The sequence below is a fragment of the Aristolochia californica genome, unplaced genomic scaffold (assembly GCF_029961685.1).
Source record: "Aristolochia californica isolate CCGP_79_NKW_82.1479 unplaced genomic scaffold, dmAriCali1.0.hap1 SCAF_1, whole genome shotgun sequence".
Classification (NCBI taxonomy): domain Eukaryota; kingdom Viridiplantae; phylum Streptophyta; class Magnoliopsida; order Piperales; family Aristolochiaceae; genus Aristolochia; species Aristolochia californica.
Window position 1 is genome coordinate 53,968,068 of NW_027181770.1, and position 26,827 is coordinate 53,994,894.

The 26,827-nt window shown below is 39.9% G+C and overlaps 2 protein-coding genes across 3 annotated transcripts in view; one reads left to right on the top strand and one right to left on the bottom strand.

The window, feature by feature from the left end:
• LOC137960599 (apoptosis inhibitor 5-like protein API5) overlaps positions 1 to 16,371 on the top strand; it is a 28,643-nt gene extending 12,272 nt beyond the window's left edge. For both annotated transcript variants that reach the window (XM_068808255.1, XM_068808264.1), the window contains exons 8-16: positions 2,998 to 3,063; positions 3,164 to 3,229; positions 3,344 to 3,454; positions 3,743 to 3,829; positions 3,909 to 4,015; positions 14,621 to 14,735; positions 14,814 to 14,879; positions 14,986 to 15,086; positions 15,855 to 16,371. In XM_068808255.1, coding sequence (XP_068664356.1) covers positions 2,998 to 3,063; positions 3,164 to 3,229; positions 3,344 to 3,454; positions 3,743 to 3,829; positions 3,909 to 4,015; positions 14,621 to 14,735; positions 14,814 to 14,879; positions 14,986 to 15,086; positions 15,855 to 16,059 — 924 coding nt within the window. In that variant the 3' untranslated portion in view covers positions 16,060 to 16,371. The remainder of the gene's footprint in view (positions 1 to 2,997; positions 3,064 to 3,163; positions 3,230 to 3,343; positions 3,455 to 3,742; positions 3,830 to 3,908; positions 4,016 to 14,620; positions 14,736 to 14,813; positions 14,880 to 14,985; positions 15,087 to 15,854) is intronic.
• A 6,673-nt stretch (positions 16,372 to 23,044) lies between these two features.
• Positions 23,045 to 26,783, bottom strand: LOC137948868 (glutamate receptor 2.9-like). The gene is made up of 5 exons (XM_068795058.1): positions 26,531 to 26,783; positions 25,117 to 26,450; positions 23,994 to 24,306; positions 23,513 to 23,910; positions 23,045 to 23,413 (listed from the first exon to the last, which is right to left on the bottom strand). The coding sequence occupies exons 1-5, from the start codon at positions 26,781 to 26,783 to the stop codon at positions 23,045 to 23,047; spliced, it is 2,667 nt and encodes an 888-aa protein (XP_068651159.1).
• Between the last annotated feature and the right edge of the window lie 44 nt (positions 26,784 to 26,827).

Consider the following 26,827-nt stretch of genomic DNA (forward strand, 5'->3'; position numbering starts at 1 on the left):
GTGCTCGCTTCTTTCCAGCCTCAGCAACACTGTCATCCGAGATCGGGTGCATGGCAAATTAATCTGGAAGCCTAGCATTTATGGTATCTTCTCGGTGGCCTCAACGTATTCCCATATTAGAGAAGACGACCCCAGCACTCCTGAGCAATGCAAATCTTATGTGAAAGCTCTCTATGCCTAGCAAGATAATTTTTTTTCATATGGACTGCAATCAGAGAACAAATCCTCACAATTAACAAACTTCAAAAGAGGGGTTTCACCGTCCCTGACAACACTGGCCCTCTATGTGGTGTATGTGAGGAGACTGTCTGGCATACTCTTCTTCATTGCGGGTACTCATGGTATGTATGGATGGCAATTTTCCAGAAAGTTGGTAATCAGGTGGGCCTTCATCAAGAGCTTTTTGGCACCTTCCAGATGGTATTGGGAACGCGTATGCCAAGAATTGGCAAGCTGCTCCTCTCTGCTTGCCTTGCTCATATCCTGTAGTGTCTTTGGTTGGAGCGGAATAATAGGAGGTTTAAACTCAAATTCAAAAGCCTGGAAAGCACTATCTCTTGATCGCCAACTAGTTGCATACCAGGAAGGAATTTGCGCGTCAAGTGGAAATTTCTCTTAGCTGGAATTGGAGTCTTCTGGCTCATATGGCAGGTCCGCAAAAAGTGTCAGCCATGACCGAATGGGAGCCTCCCCCTAGTAACTGCTTGAAGTTAAATTTTGATGAAAGCGCTATGGGCGCCCGGGACCAGCCGGAGTGGGTGGTCTCTTCAGGAATCACAGAGGTGAGATTATTCTTTCTTATGCGGACCAGTTGGTATTACTGACTCCAATATAGCGGAAGTGACTGCCCTTCTCCATGGGTTGAAAATTTTCAAGGACCATCTTCACGAAAAGTTGATGATTGAAGGGGATTCTAAAGTTGTCATTAGTTGGTGCTCTAGCACCACCTCCCTTCTGCGGTGACATTGGCCCACAATTTCTTCCATTGCAGACATTGTATATTCTATTTCTTGTACTTGGAGCCACATTCCTAGGTCAGCCAATTCCTTGGCTGACAAGCTTGCTAAATCTGAAACATCCCAACAATTTCTCATTGTTTGGGACGGTCCCCCTTAATTTTGCTCCTTTGGGCCTTAATATAATCAAGCACTATTTAAAAAAAAAAAAATAGTTTACATGGATTCATGAATAGAAAAATCGTATGGTTATTAGTTGGAAAAAGACCTCCTAATTTGGCTAGTCATCTTGGGATGGACCTAGACCCCCTTTAACATGGTCTTAAAGCAAGTTTTGGAGCCCAACAGTATATTTCCCGAGAGCTAATGGTCATGTTTGAATTATTGAAGGGTCAGTATTTCAATAATTGACTTCTCTATCTCATATCTCTCTTCCTCTTTATGTTCTTTTCTCTCTCTTTCTTGTTATATTTTTCTTTTCTTCTTGCTAATTATTTTCATATGGTTCTAGAATTATAATGTGTTAGAACAGTCCCACATGGATCTAAGATTAGGAAAAATTTGTGCTTATTGTGTAGGGAGAGGTATCCTAACTTCTACTAATCATTTTAGGATAGATCTATACTCATCTTAGCATGGTGTTGAAGCAGGTATTCGTACGTGGGCCTGTGCTAAAACTTGTCCATGTGGAAGAACGGTAAAGAGGGCTAACACATGAAAGTGAGTGTTAATAATAGTACCACACAAATCCCCAATTACACAAATGATGATGTTATTAGTTGGGAGAAAAAAAAAAACCTTCAGCTACTCATTTTGGGATGGACTTGGACACAAAAGTTATTCATCTAATGGTTTTTCCTAGAGACTTTTTGATTTTTGTTTCGAATTGGCAAGCCTTATGAATTGCTTGGATGACCTGTTGCATTTTGTTGGGCATGCTTAATAATTTCCATAATTTGAAGGACCTGTTTTAACATGAAACCCATCCATTAGTGTGGAACAAAATCTGGAACATCGATTTTGAAGCAAGATGCTGGAACATTGATGTTGGTGAGATAACTATCTTTGAAAAACACACTCCACTCATTTTATTTGGCAATTTAATGGTTCTTTTTATTATTTTTTTTATTTTTTGAATAGTATTAGTAGTTTTTTTTATCCTTTGCGGTGATACTCCCTATTGAATGCTGGAACTTTAATGTTGGTGAGAGAACTGTATTTGAGAAACACTCTCCACTCATTTTATTTGGCAATTTAATGGTTCTTTTTATTATTATTATTATTATTTTTTGAATAGCATTAGTAGTTCTTTTTTTTAATCCTTTGTGGTGATACTCCCCATTGAATGCTGGAACTTTAATGTTGGTGAGAGAACTGTATTTGAGAAACAACCTCCACTCATTTTATTTGGCAATTTAGTGGTCCCTTTTATAATTATTATTTGTTGAATAGCATTTGTAGTTTTTTTTATCCTTTGTGGTGACTCCCCATTGAATTCTGGAACTTTAATGTTGGTGAGAGAACTGTATTTGAGAAACAGCCTCCACTCATTTTATTTGGCAATTTAGTGGTCCCTTTTATAATTATTATTTGTTGAATAGCATTTGTAGTTTTTTTTATCCTTTGTGGTGATACTCCCCATTGATGTAGGTTTGGAAAATCCTCTTGTATTAATTGGGAAAAAACCTTCTGACTTCAGATATTCATTTTAAAATAGGGAGTATATTCTATTGGGTTAGTTTGTGCCCTGTTTATGTTGTCTATGTTTGAGGTCTGCTGTTTGTTTATTTAGGCCTGGATATAAGTAGTGTTGCTAAGAACAAATTTACTTTGATTTAGTTTTTGAAAAATCATCATTATTAGCTGGGAAAAAGGATTCCTAACTAGGAGTGGTTGTTATGAGATGAATGTAGATTCAATTTTCACAGTTAATAATGGTAGCTATGACTATTTCCAGATGAAATAGTTGGTATCCTTTTTGCTTATGTGATGATGTTTGATGGTGCACTGAACTTAAAATGATTTTGGTTTTATTTTGCAGGTTTCAGATCTTGATCACATAGATAGATTGATTTCATGCATGTTGTTAGCTCTTCCTTTTTTTATGGTAAAGACACAGATTATGTTAAATTTTTTATCGGATTATGTTGTGAAGCTGTCTTACGTTTTTTCAATATGTTATCCTTATGTTCTTTCTTTTTCTTCAGAGGGGTGGCTCGAATAGCAAGTTTTTAAACTACTTGAACAAACATATTTTCTCTGTTTTCAATAAGGTAATATTGTTTTTTATGTTTTTTTTTTTTGACCTTTTTGAACCATGAAAGTTTTTATACTGGTTGTTTGTTGAACATGGCATATGTCTGATTTCTTGGTTGTTCATTTTGTAGCTTCCTGAAAAACGGAAACTAGACTTGCTTAAGAACGTTGCTGAAAGTTCACCATATACAATACCACAGGACTCAAGACAGCTACTTCCGTCTGTTGTTCAGCTGCTAAAGGTGGGTGTATGGTATTAATATGTTGCTGGTCGCTTGGTCTTTCGTCACTGCTTTTCTTTTACTCCCGAGTGAGGGTTGTGGTGTTTGGTTTGAAGGCTATATTGTTACTTTTGGAGAATTTATGAATGCACCCTCTTTCGCTTAAATTTCAGAATATTGTACTCTGCTCTCCTCTTTTATGGTATAAAGTTAGTGTCTCTTGGAAGGCTGATGTTTCTTTTTGTGCCATATTCCCTCATAATCTGATTTTCTGGTATTTACACCTGAATCTGTTTTTTTTTTCCCCAGAATTGCATTCCTCTTAGGAAAACTGAAGACATACAGTACACCTATGTCGAATGCTTGTTGTATACATTTCACCATCTAGCTCACAAGGTTATCAATTCTTTTTGTCTCTCATTGACAACTTCATAATGTAACTTATTAAATCCTCACTGACCAACAATATGTGCAGACGCCCAATGCTACAAATAGTCTCTGTGGTTATAAAATAGTGACTGGACAGCCATCAGACCGACTTGGGGAAGACTTCTCTGATAATTACAAAGACTTCAATGAGAGGTAATCTATTACGAACCAAGGCTTAGTGGAGAATGACTATTCTACCCTTGCAATTAAATTATTCAAATAATTACTGAAATAAAGCAAGCACCAAGTTCCTAACATAATCCATAGCAGTTTTGTAAGCAAAATTTGGATTTGGTAGGCATGATTTGACATTATTTTCCAACTTCATTATAATGTATGCTTGTCTTCCTTTTTGGCTAATCTGTTCGAAAAAAATAAGGGGAGAGAGAGAGAGAGAGAGAGCGCTGAAAAGACTCCCAACCTATTTATTTAAGTGGGTTTGACAAAATTACAATAATGCCCCTCACTTAAGTGAAATCCTAATCTTCTTATATCTCCCATTCTACATGTTCGACCATAGACATAATTCAACATGAGGAACAGGATTACATCAAGATATGAGAGTGAGGGTAAGGTAAAACGACCAAAATACCCTTGTACTTTTTTTTCAACACCCCCTCAAGCTGGTTCGTATATGTCAAAGAGCCCCAACTTGTCATAGAAGTTCAGAAATCCACACTTATCTAGTGCGTTAGTGAAAACATGACTAAGTTTATCACTAGACCAAACATATGGGGCTGCTACCTCCTTTATCACTGTATCCCGAATGAAATGACAGTCTACCTCTTTGTGCTCGTTTTTTTATGAAACACCGGATTACTAGCAATGAAGATTGTTGTCTAGTTATCACAATACATAGTCATAAGATCCTTCTAGAAGCCTCACTCCTTAACAACAAATTTCACCTACATTATTTCACTTACAGTGTGGGTCATCGCTCTATATTCTGTTTCTGCATCAAATAACAACATTCTGTTTCTTTCTTTTCCAACTGATTAAGTTTCCTCCGAGAAATACACAATACCCAGTAGTTGATTTTCTATCAAGCTTGGAGTCTGCATAATTAGTATCAGAAAAAGTCTCAATCCTCAAGTGATCATTAGGTCTAAAGAGAATAACCATTCCTGGTCCTCTTTTCAGATATCTTAAGATTCTCTATGTAGCCTCTGGGTGAATCTTGCGAGGATGCTCTATGAACTGACTCACTACACTGAATGCAAATGAGATATCTGGTCTAGTAACTATAACATATATGAGCTTGTCCACTAATCTCCGATACATTGTTTTATCTTTCAATTCTGGACTCTGATCATCATGAAGATCATCTCTTACCTCCATAGGTGTATCAACTGGTTTAACTCCCAAAATACCATACTCTTGAAGCATGTCAGTTACATACTTACTTTGAGTCAAAGTAGTTCCCTCCTTGCTTCTTGCAACTTCGATATCCAGAAAATATTTTAGTTGATCTAGATCTTTAGTCTGAAAGTGAGTTGCCAAGTGTGATTTGAGTTCTTCAATTCTTAATTTGTCCCTCCCCGATGAGATTATATCATCTACATATACTAGTAAGACAATAATCCTAGATGATCTCTTTGAATGATCATAGTGACTTCTGAGAATTCCATGGACATAACATAATTACTTGGCTAAAATTTTCAAACCATGCCCATGGACTTTGTTTTAAGCCATAAAGAGATTTCTTAAGTCTACGTACCTTATGCATTTTCCCTTGAACAACATATTGGAACAAAGATCAACCTTAATTCAAATACATCCTCTCCAAAAGTTTGGGTGAATCCTTTAGCAACAAGACGTGCCTTATATCTTTTGACGCATCCAGCTACATTGTATTTTATTGTATATACCCATCGACAACCAACCACTACAACCCTTGAAAGTAAGTCCCATAACTCCCAAGTACCTCTATCAACCAGTGCTTCCATCTCAACATCCATGACTTTCTTCCAAAGGGGAGACAAAAGAGTATCTTGCACTGAAGGAGTAGTGCAAGTGGAGATGGATAAAACAAACTTACGATAGTACCTGCCCTCTTTGCGGCACTTGTGAAGAATCGGTTCAACATGTTCTCCACCATTGCAGCTACTCTTGGGATGTTTGGATGGCCATGTTTCAGAAAATTGACATCCAATTGGACTCCATAATGATCTCTTTGGCACCATCCAAAAGGTATTAGGGACTCATTTGCCTAAAATTGGCAACTTGCTTCTCTTCACTTGCCTGGCTCACGTCTGTTGGTGTTTTTGGCTAAAGCGCAACAACCGACTCTTCAACTTCAAGTTCAACAATATTGAGAGCACTGTCATTTCTACTATGGGTTTCATCTCTAGTTGGCTTCATACCAGAAAGGAATTTGCCCCCGGGCAGGAATATCCCTTCGATGGAACTGGCGTCTCCTGGCACATATGTAGGGTCTTGATAAACCTCTTGCCATGGTCGAGTGGACTCCTCCCAGTGATTGCATCAAATTGAACTTCGACGACAGTGTCTTGGGGTGCTCGGGCTCGGCTGGTGTCGGGGGTGTCTTCAAAAATTGCAGAGGCGAAGTCATCCTATCCATGCTGGTCTGGTTGGTATTGCAGATTCAACCACTGCTGAGGTGTTTGCCCTCTATTATGGTATTAAAGTTTTCAAGGATTGTCTTCATGGAAAACTCTTTATTGAAGGAGATTCTAGAGTTGTCATTAGTTGGTGCTCGGGATCCGCTTCCCTGCCATGGCGTCGTTGACCCATCCTATCCTCTATCTAGGAGTTTGTATCTACCTTTTCTTATTCATGCCATCATGTACCTAGATCGACCAACTCTTCAGTCGAAAGATTAGCTAAGCTTTGGACCTCTCTACAATCCCGCATTGTTTGGGATGGTCCCCCTAATATGTAATTCAGCTCTTTTGTAGCTTCCTCTTTTAATAAAATCAGCACTATTTAAAAAAAAAAAAGAAAAAAAAACTTTTAGATAAGGAATCAAAAGAGACAAAAGGAGATAGAGGATGTCGAATACCCTTCGTGACACCCTTTGAAGAGCAATAGGTAAGTGTAGGTCACTTACCTCAGGATCAGGAGAATGCAGAGTCATGGTCTGGTGCAAGATGAGATGGTGTCTGTCTGTGCCGATATACCTGCATTGGTTTCTCAGTAGGAGCATTATGTGTAGTTTGAATACAGTCATTAATTGGAACAGGAATGACAGGACTAGGAACTGAGGGAACAAGAGGAATTTTCTTAGACCTAGAAGACTCAAAGAATGGGACATCCTCAAAAAAGGTTGACAAAGAGCTTTCCCAGAAGTGATCTACTACTCTGATACCATGAAAATAAGGAGAGACCATTTCAAAAAAAAAAAAAGTAAGAAGCGAGAGATGGAGAGAAAATGAGAGAGAAAAAAAATGGAGGAGAAAGCTCTAAAAAGAGAGCTGTGTTAGGGTCGTGCATGACCCCAACCTATTTATTTAAGTGGTTTGACAAAATTACAATAATGCCCCCTTTTCTTTGATAAAGATGTATTTATATAAACAAGAGAAACATTACAAAAGAGAAGGGAGCAGATCCCTAACAACAAATGATTGTAGGGTAGCTCCCTGCTTGGCACGCACATCTGTTACCGAATTTGCGGATCTCGGAATGTGAGACTAAATACAAGATAAAATTGAGGTAATTTCTAGAATCTCCCGAAAGATGTCCGAGTGGTGCCACAGAGGAGGGGATGCACACTCACACCAACCAATGACCACCTTCGAGTCTCCTTCAATGTGAAGGGGACCGTTGCACTTGTCTTTAAAAACACGGAGCCCGTTGAGGAGGCTATGTAGCTCAACTGACGTAGAATCGGAGATGCCTAAAGGGCCAACATATGAGAAATGCTGATTTCCGGAAGGATCCGAAATAACACCTCCGAAGCCAGCAATCTCGGGATTACCAAGAGAAGAGCCATCAAAGTTCAACTTAAGGTAACCGGGTACCTTTGTCCCAGTGTGCATCATAGCCAAGTTTCTCCAGTTTTCACGGATAAGGGTACCCACAAAGGAGGAGAAAGACTTCTTAGTCAGAAGCCAAGAAGAGATTTGTCCCACCACTCGGTCCGCGACATGTACCACTGATTCACTTTTTGCATCGAACCACCTTCAATTGTATTCATTCCAAAGCCCCCATGGAATGAAACTAGCACAAGCGGAGAACATCGCTTTTCCGAGACCAGGAAGGGGAGTACCAATGAGCGACTTGCTGAAAGAGATCAGATCAGTTGTCATGCAAAATTGTAACCCCAACATACTAAGAATGGAAGTCCACACCTTCCATGAGAAGATACATTGTAGCAGAATATGGCTTGTGGTTTCAGCTTCAGTGTTACAAAAAGGGCACAAGGGGTCGATTGAGGGGTGTCCTCTTCTTCTAAGCACGTCTACCAAGAGAATCTTGCTTTGACAAGCGCTCCACATGAAGAATTTTATCTTAGGAGGTGCACAAAGACGCGATACAAAGTAGACCTCATGCTCCCTTTGAGACAAATACCAGCCATTAATGTATCTGAATGCAAATGATATAGATATAGTACCTCTTTTGTCCGGCCACCAAATGAATTTGTCAGCCTTTGAAGGTCAAATTTTTACTAAGTTTTAAAAAATCCATCAAGTAGCTGGCTTCCAATGCCTCTATGTCATAAAGACCCCTTCTGGGATGAAGGCTCAAACCACCCCCCTCAAAAGCATCAGCTACGTGCAGAGAGGAGAAAAAGACTTTTGAAAGCATTTTGTAGCAGCTCCTGCCCCATCCACAAATTATCCCTAAGCTTTGAGGGATTTGCCGTTTCCAACAAAGAATCTACTGGCAAAGGAAAATTTTGGAAGAAGTAGGTGTAATGCTCTCCAAATTGAAGATAGACATCTCTGGTTACCTCCTGAAATCCACCAAGGAGAGCCACAACCAAGCTTAATAAGTAACATTTCCTTCCAAAGATTAGAAGAAAGTGTATTGAACTTCCATAACCATTTTAGGAGCAACACTTGGTTCATTTCCTTGATTTCTGAATCCCCAGGCCACCCATATTCTTTGGCAAATAGACTTCATCTCATCTGACCAGATGATATTTAAAGGCATCACTCGATCCCCTCCATAGAAATCTTCATTTGAACTTATCCATGGTTTTACATATGGATGTAGGATAGGGCATAAAAGATAGTGCATAGTTTGGGATGCCTGCAATGTAAGACTTGAGGAGGATGAACCTCCCAGCCTTACTGAGTAAACGCTCCTTCCAGGTTGCTAGTCGGGATTCAATCTTCTTAACCACTGGATTCCAAAGACTTTTGCTTATGTGGCCATTGAATAAGGGCAGTCTGAGATAGGTTGCTGGTAGGCGACTTGTTGTGCTGCCAAATATACTTGCCATCTCTACAAGGAGCTCAGGACTAACATTGAAACCCATGAGAGAGGTTTTCCCCCCATTAACTTTCTGCCCTGATGCTAATTCGAAAAGACCCAAAACTGCTTTAATCCTTCTTGCTCCATCAATATTACCGATTCCAAATATGATGGTATCATCCACATATTGGAGGATGGGAATATTAAGGCCTGTTGGATACTAGTAGAAGGAAGCCACCCAAGTCTGACCGTCGAGTAAAACATTGAGGAGAGGAATTCAGCAACCATGTTGAATAAAAGTGAGGATAGCGGATCACCCTGTCTGATCCCTCTGGTCCCTTTGAAGTACCCACAGACTAAGCCATTGAGGATGAGAGAATAAGAGGTCGAGCCCACACAACTTCTGATCCATAATCTCCATTTTTCGCCGAAACCCATTTTTTCCATAATCTCATCAAGTAGGATCTAGTTAACTCTGTCGAAAGCCTTTTCAAGGTTGAGCTTCAGGGCAATTCTTGGGTCCTTGTTACGACAGAAATTGATCAATAAGCTCATGTCTTGCCATAGTGGAGTCCAAAATTTCTCTTCCCTTAAGGAAAGCGCCTTGCCCTCTGTGAATGACGGTAGGGAGAAGCTGTAAATGGTGAGCCAAAATTCTTGCTATGATCTTGTAGGCACTTGTGACAAGACTGATTGACATCAAGTCCTTTGGCTTCCCAACACTAGCTTTCTTCGGAACCAAGGTAATAAAAGATACACCAATACTGGGAAAGGTGATACCATTTATGAAGAAGTTGTGGATTATTGCTATGATATCCTCCTTGAGCCGAGACCAAAACCTTTTTAAAAAATCTCCATTGAAATCATCAGGGCCTGGAGCCCTATCACTTTCCATGCCTAAAATGGCACGCTCAATTTCTCTGACAGAAAAAGGAAGCTCTAATAAAGAGGCAGCTGCTGGAGAGAGACGAGAGAAACTGATGTGTTGAAGCTTTGGCCTGTTTGAACACTCCTTTGAGTAGCAGTCTATAAAAAACTTAAACAACATGTTAGTAATCGAAGTCCGACACTACGTTACCTCATTTTTGATACGTAATGAGGTAATTCGGTTGGATCTCTGTTTTGCCGATGCTACGACATGGAAGAATTTTGTATTTGTATCACCCTCCTTCAGCCATTTAAATCTGGCTCTTTGCTTCCAACATATCTTCTCTTGATGCAGGATGGTATTGAGATTAGAGTTAAGAGAAACTTGGGAAGTGAACTCTGCCGGAGTTAAATACCTTGTTATTTTGCCAGGTCCAGGTCCGCGATCTGAGAAAGGAGAGAAACCTTCTCGGCAACCAGAGAGGCACGACAACTTGTGGCCCATTCCTTGATTTTTTCTTTTAAGAATCAGAGCTTCAGAGGGAAGGCCCATTCCCTTCTACCCAGGCTTGGACCCTCAGTCCTCCATCCATCAATAAGAGCATCAAATTTTTTCTCAACTAGCCATGAGTTTTCGAAACGGAAAGGTGAGGGTCCCCACCTTGTTAAGAATACGATTGGAGACATTTTCGAAGAGGTGCAACCAGTTTGGACATGCCAGAAAATGGTCCAATTTTGATAGAATTGGCTGTTGTTGGCCGTTCAACCATGTATAGTTCTTTTTGAAACGTGATATCTCATCCAGCCCACATCCGCCAATGAAATTTGAGAAACCACGCATAGAGGCAGATATGCAGTTCGTTGACGGCTTCTTCTCATTGTAGTATCAGATAACATTAAAATCACCCGCAAAAAGCCAGGGGTGTCTCCATGACTGATAGAGCTCACTGAGCTCTTCCCAGTAGAGGCCATGTTCTCGATATTTGGTCGAGCCATATACTCCACACAGACACACCATATTCTGCCTGAAGAAAGATCTCAGAGCTGAATTCCCAATGAGAAACGACCTTCAGACACATGAAGAGAGTCAAAATATGTAGTGTCCCAAGCGACAAGAATGTCGCCGGAGTGACCAATAGCATTAACCGCCACCCACTTTATAGAAGGATTCGACCAGAGCACCTTGGCAATGGCATTAGACATCTCTTGACATTTTGTCTCTTGGAAGATAACAATAGAGGGTTTAAATTGAGAGAGGAAACTTGAAATCATTCTCCGCATCCGAACAACACCAATTCCCCTTACATTCCAAGATAACAAAATCATGTCTCTCAGGGATTCGGAGATTTGCCTGGCTAGAATCACCCTGAGGGATAGCAATATCCTAGCGCCGTCTTAAGTAGCAATGACAGGAGGGGATGTTGGGTTTAACTGAGGTTCAGGATCAGGATTTTCGGGCTCCATGCGAGGTAGGTGGCGACGACCTTTCTGATCTCAAATGAGGGGAGTCTTGCTCAACAAGGGTAAGAGGGAGGTTGGAAATACCAAAAGCATTTGCAAACATTTGGGGATTCCATTCCCCGAAAGATGCAGAACTGGGGAAGAAGACTCTGTCGGCAAAATTTTTGCTGATGTCCTTTGAGCACTCGCCAATGAGATGTAACCCGGCAATAATGTCAAGCCGAGATAGAGGGCCATTAAAAAAATTGGTAGGAGGGTTTGGGTTGAGAGGGTTCTTGGTATTCACGGATCTTGAGGCGTACGGATACGGGAGTTGGCATTCTCAGTTGGGCTGGGCCTCAAGAAGAAACATGGATGAGTGACTTGCCTTGGGATTCGGGCTGACAGAGTTTGCCTTCTCGAGACATTCAATATGCTGGAGGCCAACGTACAAATGTTGCGCGTCTCGAGATCGCAGACTCCAAGTAAGAGTTTCTTTGGACGAGAGGGAAAAATGGGAGGTGAAAGGACTTTTCTGGAAGAGGGGATTACACAAAAGGTTCGTGACAGGACGAGGGCTATTTTGGAAGTTTGAGAAGAAAGAAGAGGACATTGGAGAGGGTGGGGTTACGGGATTCACAAAAGCAAAGGAGGACATGTAGGAAGATGGAATTTCGGGATTTGGGAAAGTAGCATGTGAAAGGGTTTTTGATAGAGGCATTGAGGACACTGATTTTTCTAACAAACTTTTAAAATTTTACCTCGATGTGCCAGATGGTTCAGCTTCGAAATTTGTGGAAGAGAGGATGGATGTGGAGCCTGACAAGGAGCCAGCTTTTCCTTTTTGGGGTTCGGGATTTGAATTGAATGCATAGTAGTGGCTTTGAAAACCGGGAGGGCGCCAGAAAGGACAGGTCTCGAAAGTCTCTCCAGAAAATTCAAATTTGAAAATGAGTTAAGGGTTGGAACTCGGTGACGAGGTAGATTCACCTGAGCAAGAAGGGATAAACATTGGGTTAACCCGGCTAGGAGGTGCCGCGAACTCGGGAAAGGGTCGTCCCCTTCATGTTCAGCATTGCTCCAACGATCGCAAAATATAGATATCTCTAAAAGAGACCTCTCCCATGTGTCTCACTGTAGCAAGTTTCCGAAAGCACAGAAGACGTGGGTTAGATCTCTGGGAGGTAGATTCGGGCCATGATTAACGTCCCCCTTCTTTGGACGATTTTGAGCTCCAAATTCCCCTTCTTTTGGAACACCGAGAGGGAGAAAGAAATTTCTCCTATTCTGATCTCCCGGGTGAGGTGCTCTCGCCGTTTCCCCATCCTCGAAACACCGCACGAAATCAGAGACTGCAGCTAGAGGAATCGAGATGAAAGACCTTATATATTCTCCAATAATGCCCCTCACTTAAGTGAAACACTAATCTTCTTTTATCTCCCATTCTACATGTCTTATATATATATATGAAAATGGAACCATAGAAATAATTCAACATAAAGAACCAGATTACATAAAGATATGAGAGTGAAGGTGAAATGACCAAAATGCGTTTGTACTTGTTTTTCAACATGAATCGAGATGAAAGACCTTATATATTCTCCAATAATCCCCTCACTTGAGTGAAACACTAATCTTCTTTTATCTCCCATTCTACATGTCTTATATATATATATATATGAAAATTGAACCATAGAAATAATTCAACATAAGGAACCAGATTATATAAAGATATGAGAGTGAGGGTTAAGGTGAAATGACCAAAATGCGTTTGTACTTGTTTTTCAACACTTTTAATATTAATTAACAATTAATGCCAAATGAAGGATCCAAATTAGTTGCAACTCTTATAAAAGCATAATATCATTATCTGTGAAGTGTAGATTAGGGGCAATAAATTTTAATTTTTTAACTAATTTTGAAAACTAAAAACATATTTGTTCTTGCTGCTGTAGCTTCTTACTTGACTAGGGAGGGTTTTGAAATAAATGATGATTTTTTTTATTAAAAAAAATTGAGGTCCACTGAAAGATTTCAAGATCCGTTGGTTGGGGTAGTACCATCATTTTCTGTCTCCTTTGACTCTTCTTTGCAATTATGTCATGGCAACTTGGGGGGCAGTTTTGAAACTGAAATCATAGTCCTGTTCTGGATATGGCAGAAAGTTGTCTCATATTTGGGGCTGTTTGTAATTTGAACCCTCGGTTGAAAACATAATCACTTTCGCTTGCGTAATGTTTTTTTAACAAGATTATACAATACAACTTTTGAGCTATCATTTCAGAATATAAGGATAGAGTGGAGCATTAGAAAACAAAGATTTGAATTCTAGTCCCTACTTTTCTAAAATCAATGGTTAGAATTCTAGAGAGAAGACACGGACAGTTAAGGAACGGTTGAAAGTTCTTTCCTTCTATCATTCATACAAAAAAAATGCAAAACTCCATAATAGTTGAACATTTATGCTGCATCTCAATGGTTTATAAGTTTTCTATTTTTTCAATACCGGAAAGGGAACTAAAACTGATTGGGACCTTGGGTATCTGGTTTACCTTTTAAAAGGTATGTTTAAATGATTGACTATCTTGTTTTTTATGTAGAGCTATGCTTCCTTATGGATGTGTGGCTTGTTTCTTAAGCTGTAACAAAGAGCATTTCTTGCGTGCTTTATGGCATGCATGTTGTGAAATTGAATAAAACAACCAGGAAATGAGAGAAAAGTGAGAGAAGAAGGGGTGATGCCTCAGCAGAAATAGTAGTTCCCACAGTTCTTTATTCCATAAGCAAGTAACTTAAATGGGAAAAGATTGAGTCGTCCCTCTCTGTTACAGCCTATAAAACTCATACAACAGAACATAATTGAAAAACAAACTAACTTTACCCCATAACAAATACTTGTTACTATTAGAGAGAGGGTTACACACAAATTACCTAACTACTCTTCTACATTCTAATACATGTAATAGTCAATCTTTTTTTTTATAATGATGTAATAATCAACTTGATTTCTGAAAAACTGGAACTGTTGAAAGTGCAGCCTTGTTTATGTTATTGTTGTTGATTGTGGTGCAGGTTGACTAATCTTGAGGAACAAGCTAAGACAACAATGAAAAAATTAACACAGGGAATGGCTGAACTAAATAAGGCAATGGCATCTGCTAAGACTGATGATGAAAAGTCTAGTATTGTAGGTTTTCCTCCAGAACCTGACTTAGGACCATTTTCCTCTTGCTTATCTTTATGAATGTTTTTATTCATGCCACAGAAAACAAAGAAGCAGAATACTACATCAGGACTACGGACTTGCAACAATATTCTGGCTATGACACAGGTAGAGAAGGGAAGAGAGGATAAACAAGATGCTTTTGATGCCTATGTTTTCATGTTTGCTATATCTAAGCTTAGAGTCATTTATCTGCTCATTTCATCCATGTCAGCCACTGCATTCAAAAACTCCATCATTTATCGGGGACAACAAGATCAACCTTTCATGGAAGGAAGCAGTGAAACCGTCTCCATCTTCAACAGCTCCAGCAGGGTACAACTCTGTCTCTGTCTCTTTCTCTCTCTGTCTCTCTCTTTCTCTCTCAATACTAGTGGCTATAGGCAGTGTTGTTGAGGCTGGCCCAGTTGCCTAGATGAGACACGTTTGGGAACCCAAAAAGTTACTGCAAGTAATAAAATTAGGAATAAATTTTATGAGGAAATGCTGAGTTAGATCAGGAAAACAACACTATTTTGTAGTGAGTAATCTTGTCATAACATATGAGACTTTTTTTGAAGTTTGAATTTGCATGTAATAAAGAACTACAAGTCATTTTAGAAAAAAGGAATATCTAATATGGGAGTCATCTTCCCATAGAGTCCTAATTTCTTTACTAGTTGTGAAGGAGAACAAAACAGGTTACTGAACTTCCCTGATCTTGTGGAATTTCTAGAAGTGAAAGATACTAGGTAGTCTGTAAGACAACAATTAGGCTCTTAAAGACACTTTAATTTCTGGAGCCTTTCTCCTCACTTCAAGATTGTAGGTATTAAAAAAAAAAATGATTGTAGACTTCATATCAACTTCTTGAAAGTCTCCTGTGTTTTCGAGGAATGGAGATTTTGATAAAACTTTTGCGTCGGGCTGTAGCTCTACTGATCATTCCATTCATATGTTTGGGTCAGTTTTAAAAATTGAGTCACAATCTTCGCATCACACAGAAAATGCTTGAAAACAACATTAAAACCCTCATCTCTAGGATTTCCTTGTTCTTTTCTCTGTTTCCTGTATAAAACTTACCACCCCGAACATGCTTTTCAGAGGGAAGCGGCCAGCTAGTGCTACTAATGGTTCTGGCACTGGCTCCTTGCCAAATAAAAAGGGACGAGCTGATGTTCGGGTCCATAACCAGCTTATGAATCGTGCTTTGGAAGGCTTGTCTCGTGGGGGTGGTGTTAAAAGTAGAGGTGCTGGTGCAAGAGGTAGGGGGCGGGGTGTTCGTGGAAGAGGAAGGGGCTACCGGTAACTTCAATAGGAAGGAGTGCTTGCCATCAATTGGAATTCAACATAGTTACGAGTTGGCTCTTCTTGTTGCATGGCCATCTCTCTGGGCGCTGTTTCTTCATTAAGATACAGGAGTGAACTAGGCTGACAAAATGAACTAGGCTGTTTTATTGAATTCTTCTGTAATTGCACCTAACTGCACCAAATCAGAGCTTGGTGTCTCCAAAATTTGCCGGTTTATAAGTTTGTAAAGTTGAGACTAGTGTAGCTTTCTTTTTGTTAAACAATTGTGGATTCAACATGCAAATTGAAGGAAATTGCCGTATTTTCTTTAGCTCTAGCTTCTTCTTTTTTGTCTTTTGCTCTAGCTTGTACGAGTTCCAGCTGCGAGTACCCACACAGGTAAGACAAAGCTCTGTCATCTATTTGTTACATTCCGTGATAGGGGAAAGCCCTCCAACCTAAGTTTTCCCTTAGTTACTGATTTCGTTATCCAGTTTTGAATGATCCATTGACACTGGCACTTGGGAATCGTATCTCCGGCCCTCGCCGAGGCTTTCTTTATCCACCTTCCACAAAGTTTCCCTTTCATATCTGCTAAAATACTAAAACCTACGTGATCCGAGACCCAGCCGTTCACATCCGTTTGACCACGTTCGTGATATGGAAAATCTTGTCTCGAGCTAGATAATGTCGACCAAGAGTTTCACCCAGCGAACGTCGCCTGTGGGTTGATCGTATTTGTTCTGAGCTGACTTGCATTGTAGCCTTAGCTACTGCCTAAACAGCTTCGTGTAATATTTTAACGAATTCCTCGTCGACGGAAATATTCTCCCCTTGGTACTGTTTCTGAAGAATACGTATTGAGATTGCCCTGTGGGAGGTCGGTTCTTAATGCCGGCGGCAGCCCTGGCAAATGTTGGAAATTTAATACTTAAAAATCAATTATTTACCTGTTCAGTAGGTTTGAGGCATAGAATCAGTCTTGGGGGAAAATTTGCCTCCTTGTGGGAATGGGATTCTGCATTACCTTTCCAAAATACAAATGAAAATCTCAAACTGGCTTTCCTACAAGGATAAACAAAGAAAATCAAGAAAAATGGAGAGACTGAATGTAAAGATAAAAGAACTTTGAGATGGAGAGAACATTTTGGTCTCTTCCTCTTGATCAAGCTTATTTATATCCTCTTCCAAACTTCAGTCTAACTATGATTTGATTTTCAAATTGACTCAGACATTCCCAATGTACCTTCATGAAGTATTTAGGATTTTGAAACTACAAGGAAATCACAGTCTACAAAACCCACTAACATTACCCATCATTTTAAAAAAATTTGGAAGTGCAGACAAAATTTGAAAATTCAAGGCATGAGCAATCAGTATATTGACATAGATCTTTGGAACTTACAGCTTTATCTAATTGGTATTTGGCTACCCATACCAATCCTAGGTGAATAAGTCTATAACTTGGACTTTGTATATAAGTTTTGAAAACACTCAATCACACTCACATGTGATATATCCAAGAGTATTCTATATCTCTATATCCTACTATAATAGTCTCAATATCATTAATTATAATACACCATCCTACCATCCTATAGTGTAGTGCAGTTAAGCACTTGCTTCATAGGGATGAGATGGAAAATAAATTCATTTTAATTTGGTGCTCTTACCAATCACTCAATCTGCTAGTTTTTTTTCGAACATTTGTCTTGGGATATCCAATTAGATAGGTTGGGTTGCCATTGGCAGTGATTCAAGAATAGACTTTAATCTCATCCCCCTCAAAAGCAAACTATACTTGTCCTCTTGACAAGCTCTTGGTTACATGATTTGTCAAGTTCTCTTCTCCATCGGTTGGATATAGCAAGAAGTCATAACCTCAATAGATTGATCTTGGTTAAAATTTTGTATTGAACTTTGATGTGCCTTGACAACTTTGAATTGTAATGTTTACATTTCACTCATGCAACAATTGCTTAATTATTAGAATTTATCAAAATAGTACAAATAGGTTTATCCATCATGGGAATGTTTAATAACAAATACCTAAGCCATTCTTCTTCTCCACCAACCAACTTTGTGGCTATGATCTCAAACTCCAAGGTAGATCTAGTAATTAAGGTTTGCTTGAAAGATTTTGCATCCTAGATAAATCCAAAACCAATAATAGCTTTTGTGTCATCAGAGTCAAGATCCAAGATCTTTGCATCCTTCTAATACAATAGGAAATTCCATAGTTAATGATACCTTTGAAATATTTCAAGTCTTTCCATAAAATTTCACTGAGATTAATTGGGAAAATCATATACCTACTCAACCTTCTTATTGCTATGAAATGTTTGATCTGGTACAATCTGACAAATACACCAAACTTCTAATGATTTGAGAGTACCCAATTGCAAAATACTATCTATATCATTCATCTTCTTTAGATTTATGTATAAATTATATGGTGTACTAACTGGTTTACAATTCTCATAACCAAATCATTTTTAACATCCTTTCCACATAAAGTGATTAACTGAAAACCATCTCATATTCATGCTTTATAACTTTAATCCTTGATCTTTCATATCAAAATTATCATTTAAGTATTTTTTTCACCTCTAGAATTTTGACATATTTGTTGACCTAGGTTAACTCCTATCCATATCTTGATGATAACAAAACTTAATTGAGCTAATGATTGTAAATTAAGCATTTCATATGCTAAGCCTTCAAGAGAAACTATTTCAACTATCTTTGCACAAAAACAGACAACTTCATCTCAAGACCTTAAGCTCAAAGAAGCGTCAAGTCATCTTGAAGAAGCACCTACAAGAAGTTTGAAGACTTGAAGGCTAGCGTTAGAACCATCTCAAGAAATTCTAGAATTGTATGAGAACAGTCAACCAACTTTTAATCTAAAGGTACACAAGTGTTTCGGAGTTTTAGGACAAAATCATTAGAATTCATGTTTATTTGATGCAACTAATGGTTAAAACATGCTTGAACACCTTAGGATAAATTTTATCAGGCTTAGAAGCCATTTAAGAATACTGGTAATTGGCATAATCTATCATATTACTGGTTATGATAGATCATCCAAAGTTCGATCTGGCAAACATGATTGATCAACCTAACTGGCTTGATCATACAATATCTTGTCATAATGAGCTATAAAGCATGATTGATCATCCGGATTGGGTATGATCAATCATGTAAAGAGGTATGATAGATCATGCTTTATGTCCTTTTATGACATACTATTGCTACCACCACCGCTTCAGGTATACTTTCTACTACTACTTCCTCTTTATCCTGGATTATTGGCTCAAGGGCCTCAGGACATCTCACAGGTAACAAGGTCTACTACATTTTTTTTCTCCATGCGGCTCAGATAAATTTGTTACCATAGCTAATGTATCCCAAACCAAGGTTCTCAGGAAAGGATCAACCTCTATTGTTTGTCAGTCAACTTACTAAACACTTTAATTGTTCCATCACCTTTTCATCCTCTTCTTGTGTTTTTCAGGATCTAATGACGAAGCAGGTGATGGGTGGAAGCCGTAAACAAGGGGGACTTTACTACTTGGACTTGCCTCAAATAAATGTAGTCTCAACCAAGCAAACTAGGGCAAGATTATGGCACAATCAGTTGGGACACCCCTCAACACCATCTCTTCAATATCTCTTTCCATCTTTTAAACATGTGTCAGTTTTAAATTGTGAAGTGCGTCAACTTAGTAAATACTAGAATACCACATACTCTGCTCCGACAAAACTTATAGGTGTTGCTCATTTTTTTTTATTCACACTGATGTATGGGGAGCCTTGAGTGTCTCAAACATTTCAAGAGTTAAATACTTTACACTTTTATTGATACTCGAGTCACATGGATATTCCTCTTTAAAGAGAGATTCAAAAATTTATCCATATTTAAGTGCTTTCATGCTATTGTGGTCACTCAATTTGGCAAGAAAATAAAAGTATTTCGCTCCGATAATGCCAAAGAGTATCTCTCTAGTTACCTTGACTCTTTTTGTTAAGAAATATGACATTATCCATCAAACATCTTGTGTCTACACCCCTCAACAAAATGGGGTAGTGGGACCAAATAACTAACATCTCCTAGAGGTAGTTTGCAGCTTACTATACTCCATGAAGGTACCATACTTCTACTGGCTACATGTTATATTTACTTCTTGTTTTCTAATTAATAGGCTACCATCATTCGTACTCGGTCATAAATCCCCATACTCTTTCTTATTTCCAAATGATGAACCGTTTTTACTTCCGTTAAAAGTCTTCAGTTGCACATTTTTTGTTCATGTTACATCACCTCAAAAAAATAAACTTGAACCAAAATCTATCAAGTGTATTTTCCTAGGATACTCTCGCACACAAAAGGGTTATGTTTATTATAATTCTCTTCTCTGAAAGTTACCTGTGTCTAGGGATGTGACCTTCTTTGAAGACACTTCATACTACTCCTCCGAAAATGCTCCTTCGGGTCTCTCATATGTACATGCCTCTCCTCCACCAGTTGTGCCCCGTGCTACAAATATTCTTCAACCCCTTGAAGCATTGGTCGATGCCACACCTACAAAGTTTATGGATCCCACCAAAGTAAGTCCATCTCCTCCTACTCTTGCTCCATTTGGACCATAATATGATACTTGGCCTATAGCCTTAAGGAAAGAACCCAAGATTTGTACTAGGCCCTCTACTTCTTGCCCAGTATCCAATTTTGTCTCGCCATTGTTTGTCTTCTTCATGTTGCCAATTTCTTGCATCTATTTATTCCATCGTTGTACCACAGTTCTATTAGGAGGCTTCAAGGCATCCAAGATGGAAGGCGGCAATGGAAAAAGAAATGCATACACTATATGAGAATCAAACATGGACTCTAGTTCCTCTTCCTTCAGGTAAGAAACTTATAGTTGTAAGTGGGTTTATATCGTTAAACATAATCTGGATGGATCGGTTGCACGCCTCATTGCCAAGGGCTATACTCAATGCTATGGAATCAATTATGAAGAAACATTCTCTCTAGTGGCCAAATTGAACTTAGTATGTATATTGTTATAGCTTCCTACTAATTCCTCATGGCCAATATATCATCTTGATGTAAAAAATGTCTTCTTGAATGAGGATATTAAAGAAAAAATATATATACTACAACTACTTGGATTTATGGTTGAGGGGGAGTCAGTATGCAAATTGAGGAAATCTCTATATGGTCTGAAACAGTCTCCTCATGCGTGGTTTAATAAATTTAGCCAAACACTAATACAGGTTGGATTTCATTGATGCTTAGTCGATCACTTCGTATTTATTGAAGACACCCCCAAAGGGAAAGTACTTCTGGTAGTCTATGTAGATGATATTGTGTTATCCGGTAGTAATTCAAATGGCATTCAAGGGGCCAAAAAGAAGATATGTGAAAAGTTCAAAACAAAAGACCTCGGACTACTTAAATACTTTCTTGGTATTGGGGTGTTATAGTCCAAACATGGGATCATACTATCTCAGAGAAAATATGTCTTTGATCTCCTTGAGGAGACATGAATGATGGGGAGTAAACCAGTAGATACCCCTATGAATTCAAATACCAAGCTATGTGCCGGCTATGGAGAAGATGTGGATACCGAGAAATATCAAAGAATTTTGGGAAAACTTATTTGCCTCACTGTAACAAGACTGGATATATTTGGTAAGTCAATGTATGCACAAACCACAACTTACTCATTGGTAAGTTTTGGAAAGAATATTACGATATTTGAAAGGAGCTTTGGGAAGAGAGCTTCTCTATAAAAACCATAGTCACTTCAACATTGAAGGGTTGACGGATGTAAACTAGGCTAGATCCCTGGATGATAGAAAGTATACTTCTAGGTACTATACACTGGTTGGAGGAAACTTGGTTATGTGCAGAATTAAGAAAAAAAATGTGATTGCGAGGTCCAGTGCCAAAGCAGAATGTGGTTGCAAGGTCTAGTGCAGAAGTAAAATATAGAGTTATGACACACACAATCAGTGAACTTTTATAGATCATATCATTTCTTACTGAAATGGGATTCTATAAAGGAGCTTCTATGGATCTACACTGTCATAATCAAGTGCCTATCCATATCACTTCGAATCCGATCTTCCATGAAAGAACAAAATATATTGAGGTGGACTAGCACTTTATACGGGGAAAATTTTAAGTCGGCATATTATCTCCTAGACATCCTCACAAAACCAATCATTCACAAGATTTTATCTACCATCTGCAGCAAGTTAGGTATTTATGATGTTTTCTCATCCCCAGCTTGAGGTGGAGTGTTAGAAAATGGGCTCAAGCCCACACATCCAAAGAGAAGGCCTACACTTCCAAGAAAGGTGGCATCGTAGTAAATAAGAAGATTTCTCATAAAGATGGCCCACGAATGTAATTAGTCAAGGAGAAATTTGTTTACGTATATATTTTCTCATGTAAAACTTGTACCCTAAGGGCATTATAGACATTGTAACATCATCTCAAAAACTATAAATAGAGACCCTTGGTTTAGGGTAGAACATCAAGTATCTCTCCCATTCTCCCAATTCGTCCCTAAGCTCTCTCTCTCTCTCTTGTCCCAAGCTCCCTCTCTCACTCCCTTTGGCCGAGCTCCTCTCTTGCTATCTTTTCTTCTCTTCTCTAATTCTCTTCTCACTTTCTTTTTCTCTTCCTCTCTCACCGCTTTGTTCTAGAGGTTCTAATCATTTCGACAAAGTACTTATAGTGCATTTCTTGTGCATGAAGTCAAGCATATATAGAATAAACACAAGATCAAGAGATAATAGGAAAGGGGACTCAACTAATCTGTAAAGAAATCTGATCTACAACTGGGTTTTGACAAAATCTGAAATATGATACTCCATTATTCGCTTCTCTTGCCTTTCCTGTTTTCCATCCCAATAGCAAATGTGTGGCTGGTTCTCACGACACACCCACGCAGGACATCAACAAACGGGCAACAGCAAATCAATTATCATTAAGCTTGCTCCGGGAGATGGGGCTTGTCTTTGTTCGTGCCTCTCTCGTAGAGGTAGAAAAAAACCAGTCTCCACATCTTTTTGTCCATCGAGGCCATCCATATGCGCCTCCAGTTCTTCCAATATTTTCCAAATAGGCGGCCGAAGAAAACTGTGAGAGCTCCAGCAGAAACGCTGCAAGCAATGACAATGAGGCTCCAGAAGGTATCCACGCCTAGACTATGATCGCTGCTGGGATCCGTAGAAGAGCTCGAGCATGTCGAAAACGAAAGCAAGCCTTTCTCCAATTCCTGCATTTCTCCGCTTTCCGTTATTTCCAAAATTGCCTCTGATATGTCCGAGACTAGCGGCGAACCCTTGGGGAATACCTGGGGCATAAGATGAAAAAACTTGATTTAGAGCTTGTCCGAACTGAGCAAATTAAGAAAAAATGATGAAGACTCCAGAATGATTGTCTCAGTGATTACAAATCCAAATCCGCCCGGTTTGTAGGTGGGTCCAGCGGTTGTGAACCCCTGGCAGTATTTTGCCAGAAAGACCTTGGCGTGGGGGGCGACAAAGAAAGCTGCTGCGATCTCTCCACTCGTCAGCGCCTCTGGGTAATCATCAATGGAAGCAATAGACTTTATGTTTCGAGGATTGAAACCCAGAACTTCCACCAAATACCGCACTATGAAAGAATTCAGATTACACCCGACAGTGGCTCTTATTCTCTTCAGATACTGAATATCGACCACGCTAGGCTGGAGGCGGGAGATGGTCAGCATCGAGGAGAAGCTTGCCGTGTAGCTCGACGTCAGGATCAGCACTACAAACAACCATGTCACCACTACCATCCGCGAGAGATTGCTGCGGAGTGGCTCCCCTTGAAAAGCAAGCAAATAAATTCGTGATCAAATCATCGTACCAATGGAGAAGTATTGGGGGCGGGTTCTCATGAGTACTTACTGTGTGCGAAGAAGAGAGTGGCGAAGGAGAACCACAGCAATGTCCCAACCTGGTTGCCGAGGGTACCTCCGAACTCGGGATTAATGTCTCTTTCTATTAACCACACAGCAACTCCAATGAATACGTTAGTTGCTCCGATAAGAATCCACATAGATTTGGTGAAGGGCCGGAGAAACACCCAAGCTTTCTTTAACTTCTCCGGCTTCACTGTTACCACCATCACAAGACCTGATTCTATGTATGGTTGCGTGAAATCTGCAAACCGGTAACGGTTCACCATAATCTCTATGTCGCCCACCACTGCATCAAAATTCTAAACCATCCCAAGTGGTCAGCAAAAGAAGAAGGAAAGAAGTCAAAACAAAAGCAACAGCGGTGCACCACGTCAGAATCTGACTGAACCCAGAAGAACATTAAGAGCCTGAAAAGAAGATAAGAGTTTGGCATGTTTGTCATGTTTTTCGTATTGGATCAGGCTAATACGAAAAAGTTATTTGGTGCGAAACATGCAAAACACTACCTCAGGCGTCTAATCAAGATCGGACAATTGATAATGCTCAAATATTATCAACTGGCCATGAGAATATTTGACTTTTGGATTTATTTGTGAAAGCCGAAAAGATTGGACTGATCGTGAAGGTTTTCTCTGCTTAGTTAATCTTTTCCATTGATGAGAAAGACAGCAAGAAGAACAAAAAAAAAAAGCTCGGACAGTCACTGATTCATGCCGGGCTCTCCCAGGGAAATTTCCCAGAACACGGTTACGACTTACGATAAGAGTTTTGAAGAAGAAAGGAGAGAAATATAGATCAACATCCACTCCTTCTCAATTTAAAAATTATAGGCTGTTGTCGGTAGATCCATGTTTGTTAAAGTCAAAGTCCAGCACCTCATGGCGAAGTCAAACAGTAGGTTTGTAATTGCTTGATGAGAATTTTATAGATGATTTGCTGCTCTGTTAATCCAAAAGTTCAGTCCTTGTCTAGGAGAGGGATGAAATTTAACACTTAAAACCAGGAATAGTGAAGTTCAATCCTCAACCAAGGACGAATTGGAAATCAACAACTCATTTCAAGGTCGATTTAGGAAACGAAGGAGAGAATTGTCAAGAGGATCGACTGACCTTGAGGAAGATTTGCTCCACCAAATCGTCGTAGCTGCCGTAGTATGGAACCAGCTCGTAGGGCAGAAGATACGGCAAACGTTTAACAACTGCTTCGAAGACCCTGACGGAAAATCCCGTCACGTAAGATTCATTTTGTGATCCGTCGTATCGGACTTTAACAAACTGAGTGAAGGCGTCGGTCGCCGGAACGCCGATTCTTAATGGCTTCTGGTCGACCCCCGACGCCGTCCATCCTCTGGGCACCCTGACTGATCCACCAGGCCAGAACACCGCACCCAGAACAGCACTGAAACTTGCCACTCTCTGCTTCGGTTCAGTCGGAAGCTTTGTTTCATCAATCTTGGAGAAACCGATTTCCGGCGACCAAAATCCTATTTCTCTGTAGCTCTTTCCGATCACGTTGATGACCCGAAAGACTTCGCCTTTTTGTAACAACTGACCGTCTTTGAATCCAATTTGTCCGCTCAATCCAGTGAAGTTGCTTCGTAAAATGTTTTGAAGCAATCCTGATGATACGGAACTTCCATCGTTGACATCGCCGGTTTGGTTGTTGAATGTCCTCTCCAAGGCCGCAGCAGCTGTCCAGGCGGCGTCGTAAGCTCGAAGAGCGAAGATCCCTGATCCTGGATCGTCTTCGTCGCGCTGTGGATTCTCCAAGCGGAGCCTGCGCCGGAACCTGTGCTCGAAATTTTGATACCGGTTACTTGTTTCGGGGAAGTATGTTTTCAGACCTATAACACCTTGCAGGGAAAAGAGGGCCGAAGGAGGGACGAAGTCGAGAAGGCTTGTTACTCTCTCTGTGGTTATCCAGGTGGAATCGCTCTCCATCAATCCCATTTGCTTGGCCTCGGAGAAGAGAGTGAGGACCATTGGTAACGAGAGCTTGATGATAACGTAGACCCTGCATTGCTGTCTCTTCATCTTATTCAGTAGTTCTTCGACGACTGCTTTTGGCTCATCCAATGGGGGAACTCGGAAATACTTTTCGATTTCAGAACCTACGCCTCGGAGCAAATCGGAAAGGAAAGCAAAAACACTCAAATCACTGGCTCTAGCATTTGCTTCTTCCTCATATATTACAACGACCCTCCGCCACCGATACAAACCAACCAGTTCGGCCACACTTCTCATTTCCAAGAAGACATCAGTCGCCATTGGGATCACGAAAGAAGCTTGTGGGAATGGAGTCGGCGGTGTCAAGGTAGATGGCACCAAGGAAAGTACGGGCACTGGTTGGGTTTTATCATCCATCTCTGCCATTAAACCCACTTCTTCCCACGTTAAAGATCCGACAATTACTTGAACTTGGTTTTCTTGAACGAGCCGCACCGCTGCACATCAAGGCCAAATGAATGAGAAAATGTAATTATATGAACCCACGAGGGAAGGCATGGATTATTGCAAGTTTTACCGTTGGACGCCGCTCTGAAGGACTTTCCACCAGAATCTGTGACGTGAAGGAAGAGCTTATAGCCAGTGGACATGATGAAATCCTCGATGGCCATTTCAATGGCGACCTTCTCTTGTCTTCCCGTGAGAGAGGTGGAATCTATTACGGAACCTATTCTACCAGTAGATTGAACTCTAGGACCGTTCATACTTCTCTGCTGTGCTCCAATTGTTTGGAGCAGTAGAAGGAAGACGACAATCAGAGCGCCGACCATTTCTTTCTTCTTTGGGTCTGTCAGTGCTCTCTCTATGGACAATT

What these genes read in the sequence shown, in the direction of transcription:
- LOC137948868 (XM_068795058.1), bottom strand. Translation starts at nt 26,783, where the DNA reads ATGGTCGGCGCTCTGATTGTCGTCTTCCTTCTACTGCTCCAAACAATT. An exon ending in CTTCAGAGCGGCGTCCAACG is followed by an intron (nt 26,451 to 26,530) that starts GTAAAACTTGCA and finishes CTTGATGTGCAG; the next exon opens with CGGTGCGGCTCGTTCAAGAA. An exon ending in CACTCTCTTCTTCGCACACA is followed by an intron (nt 23,911 to 23,993) that starts GTAAGTACTCAT and finishes TTGCTTTTCAAG; the next exon opens with GGGAGCCACTCCGCAGCAAT.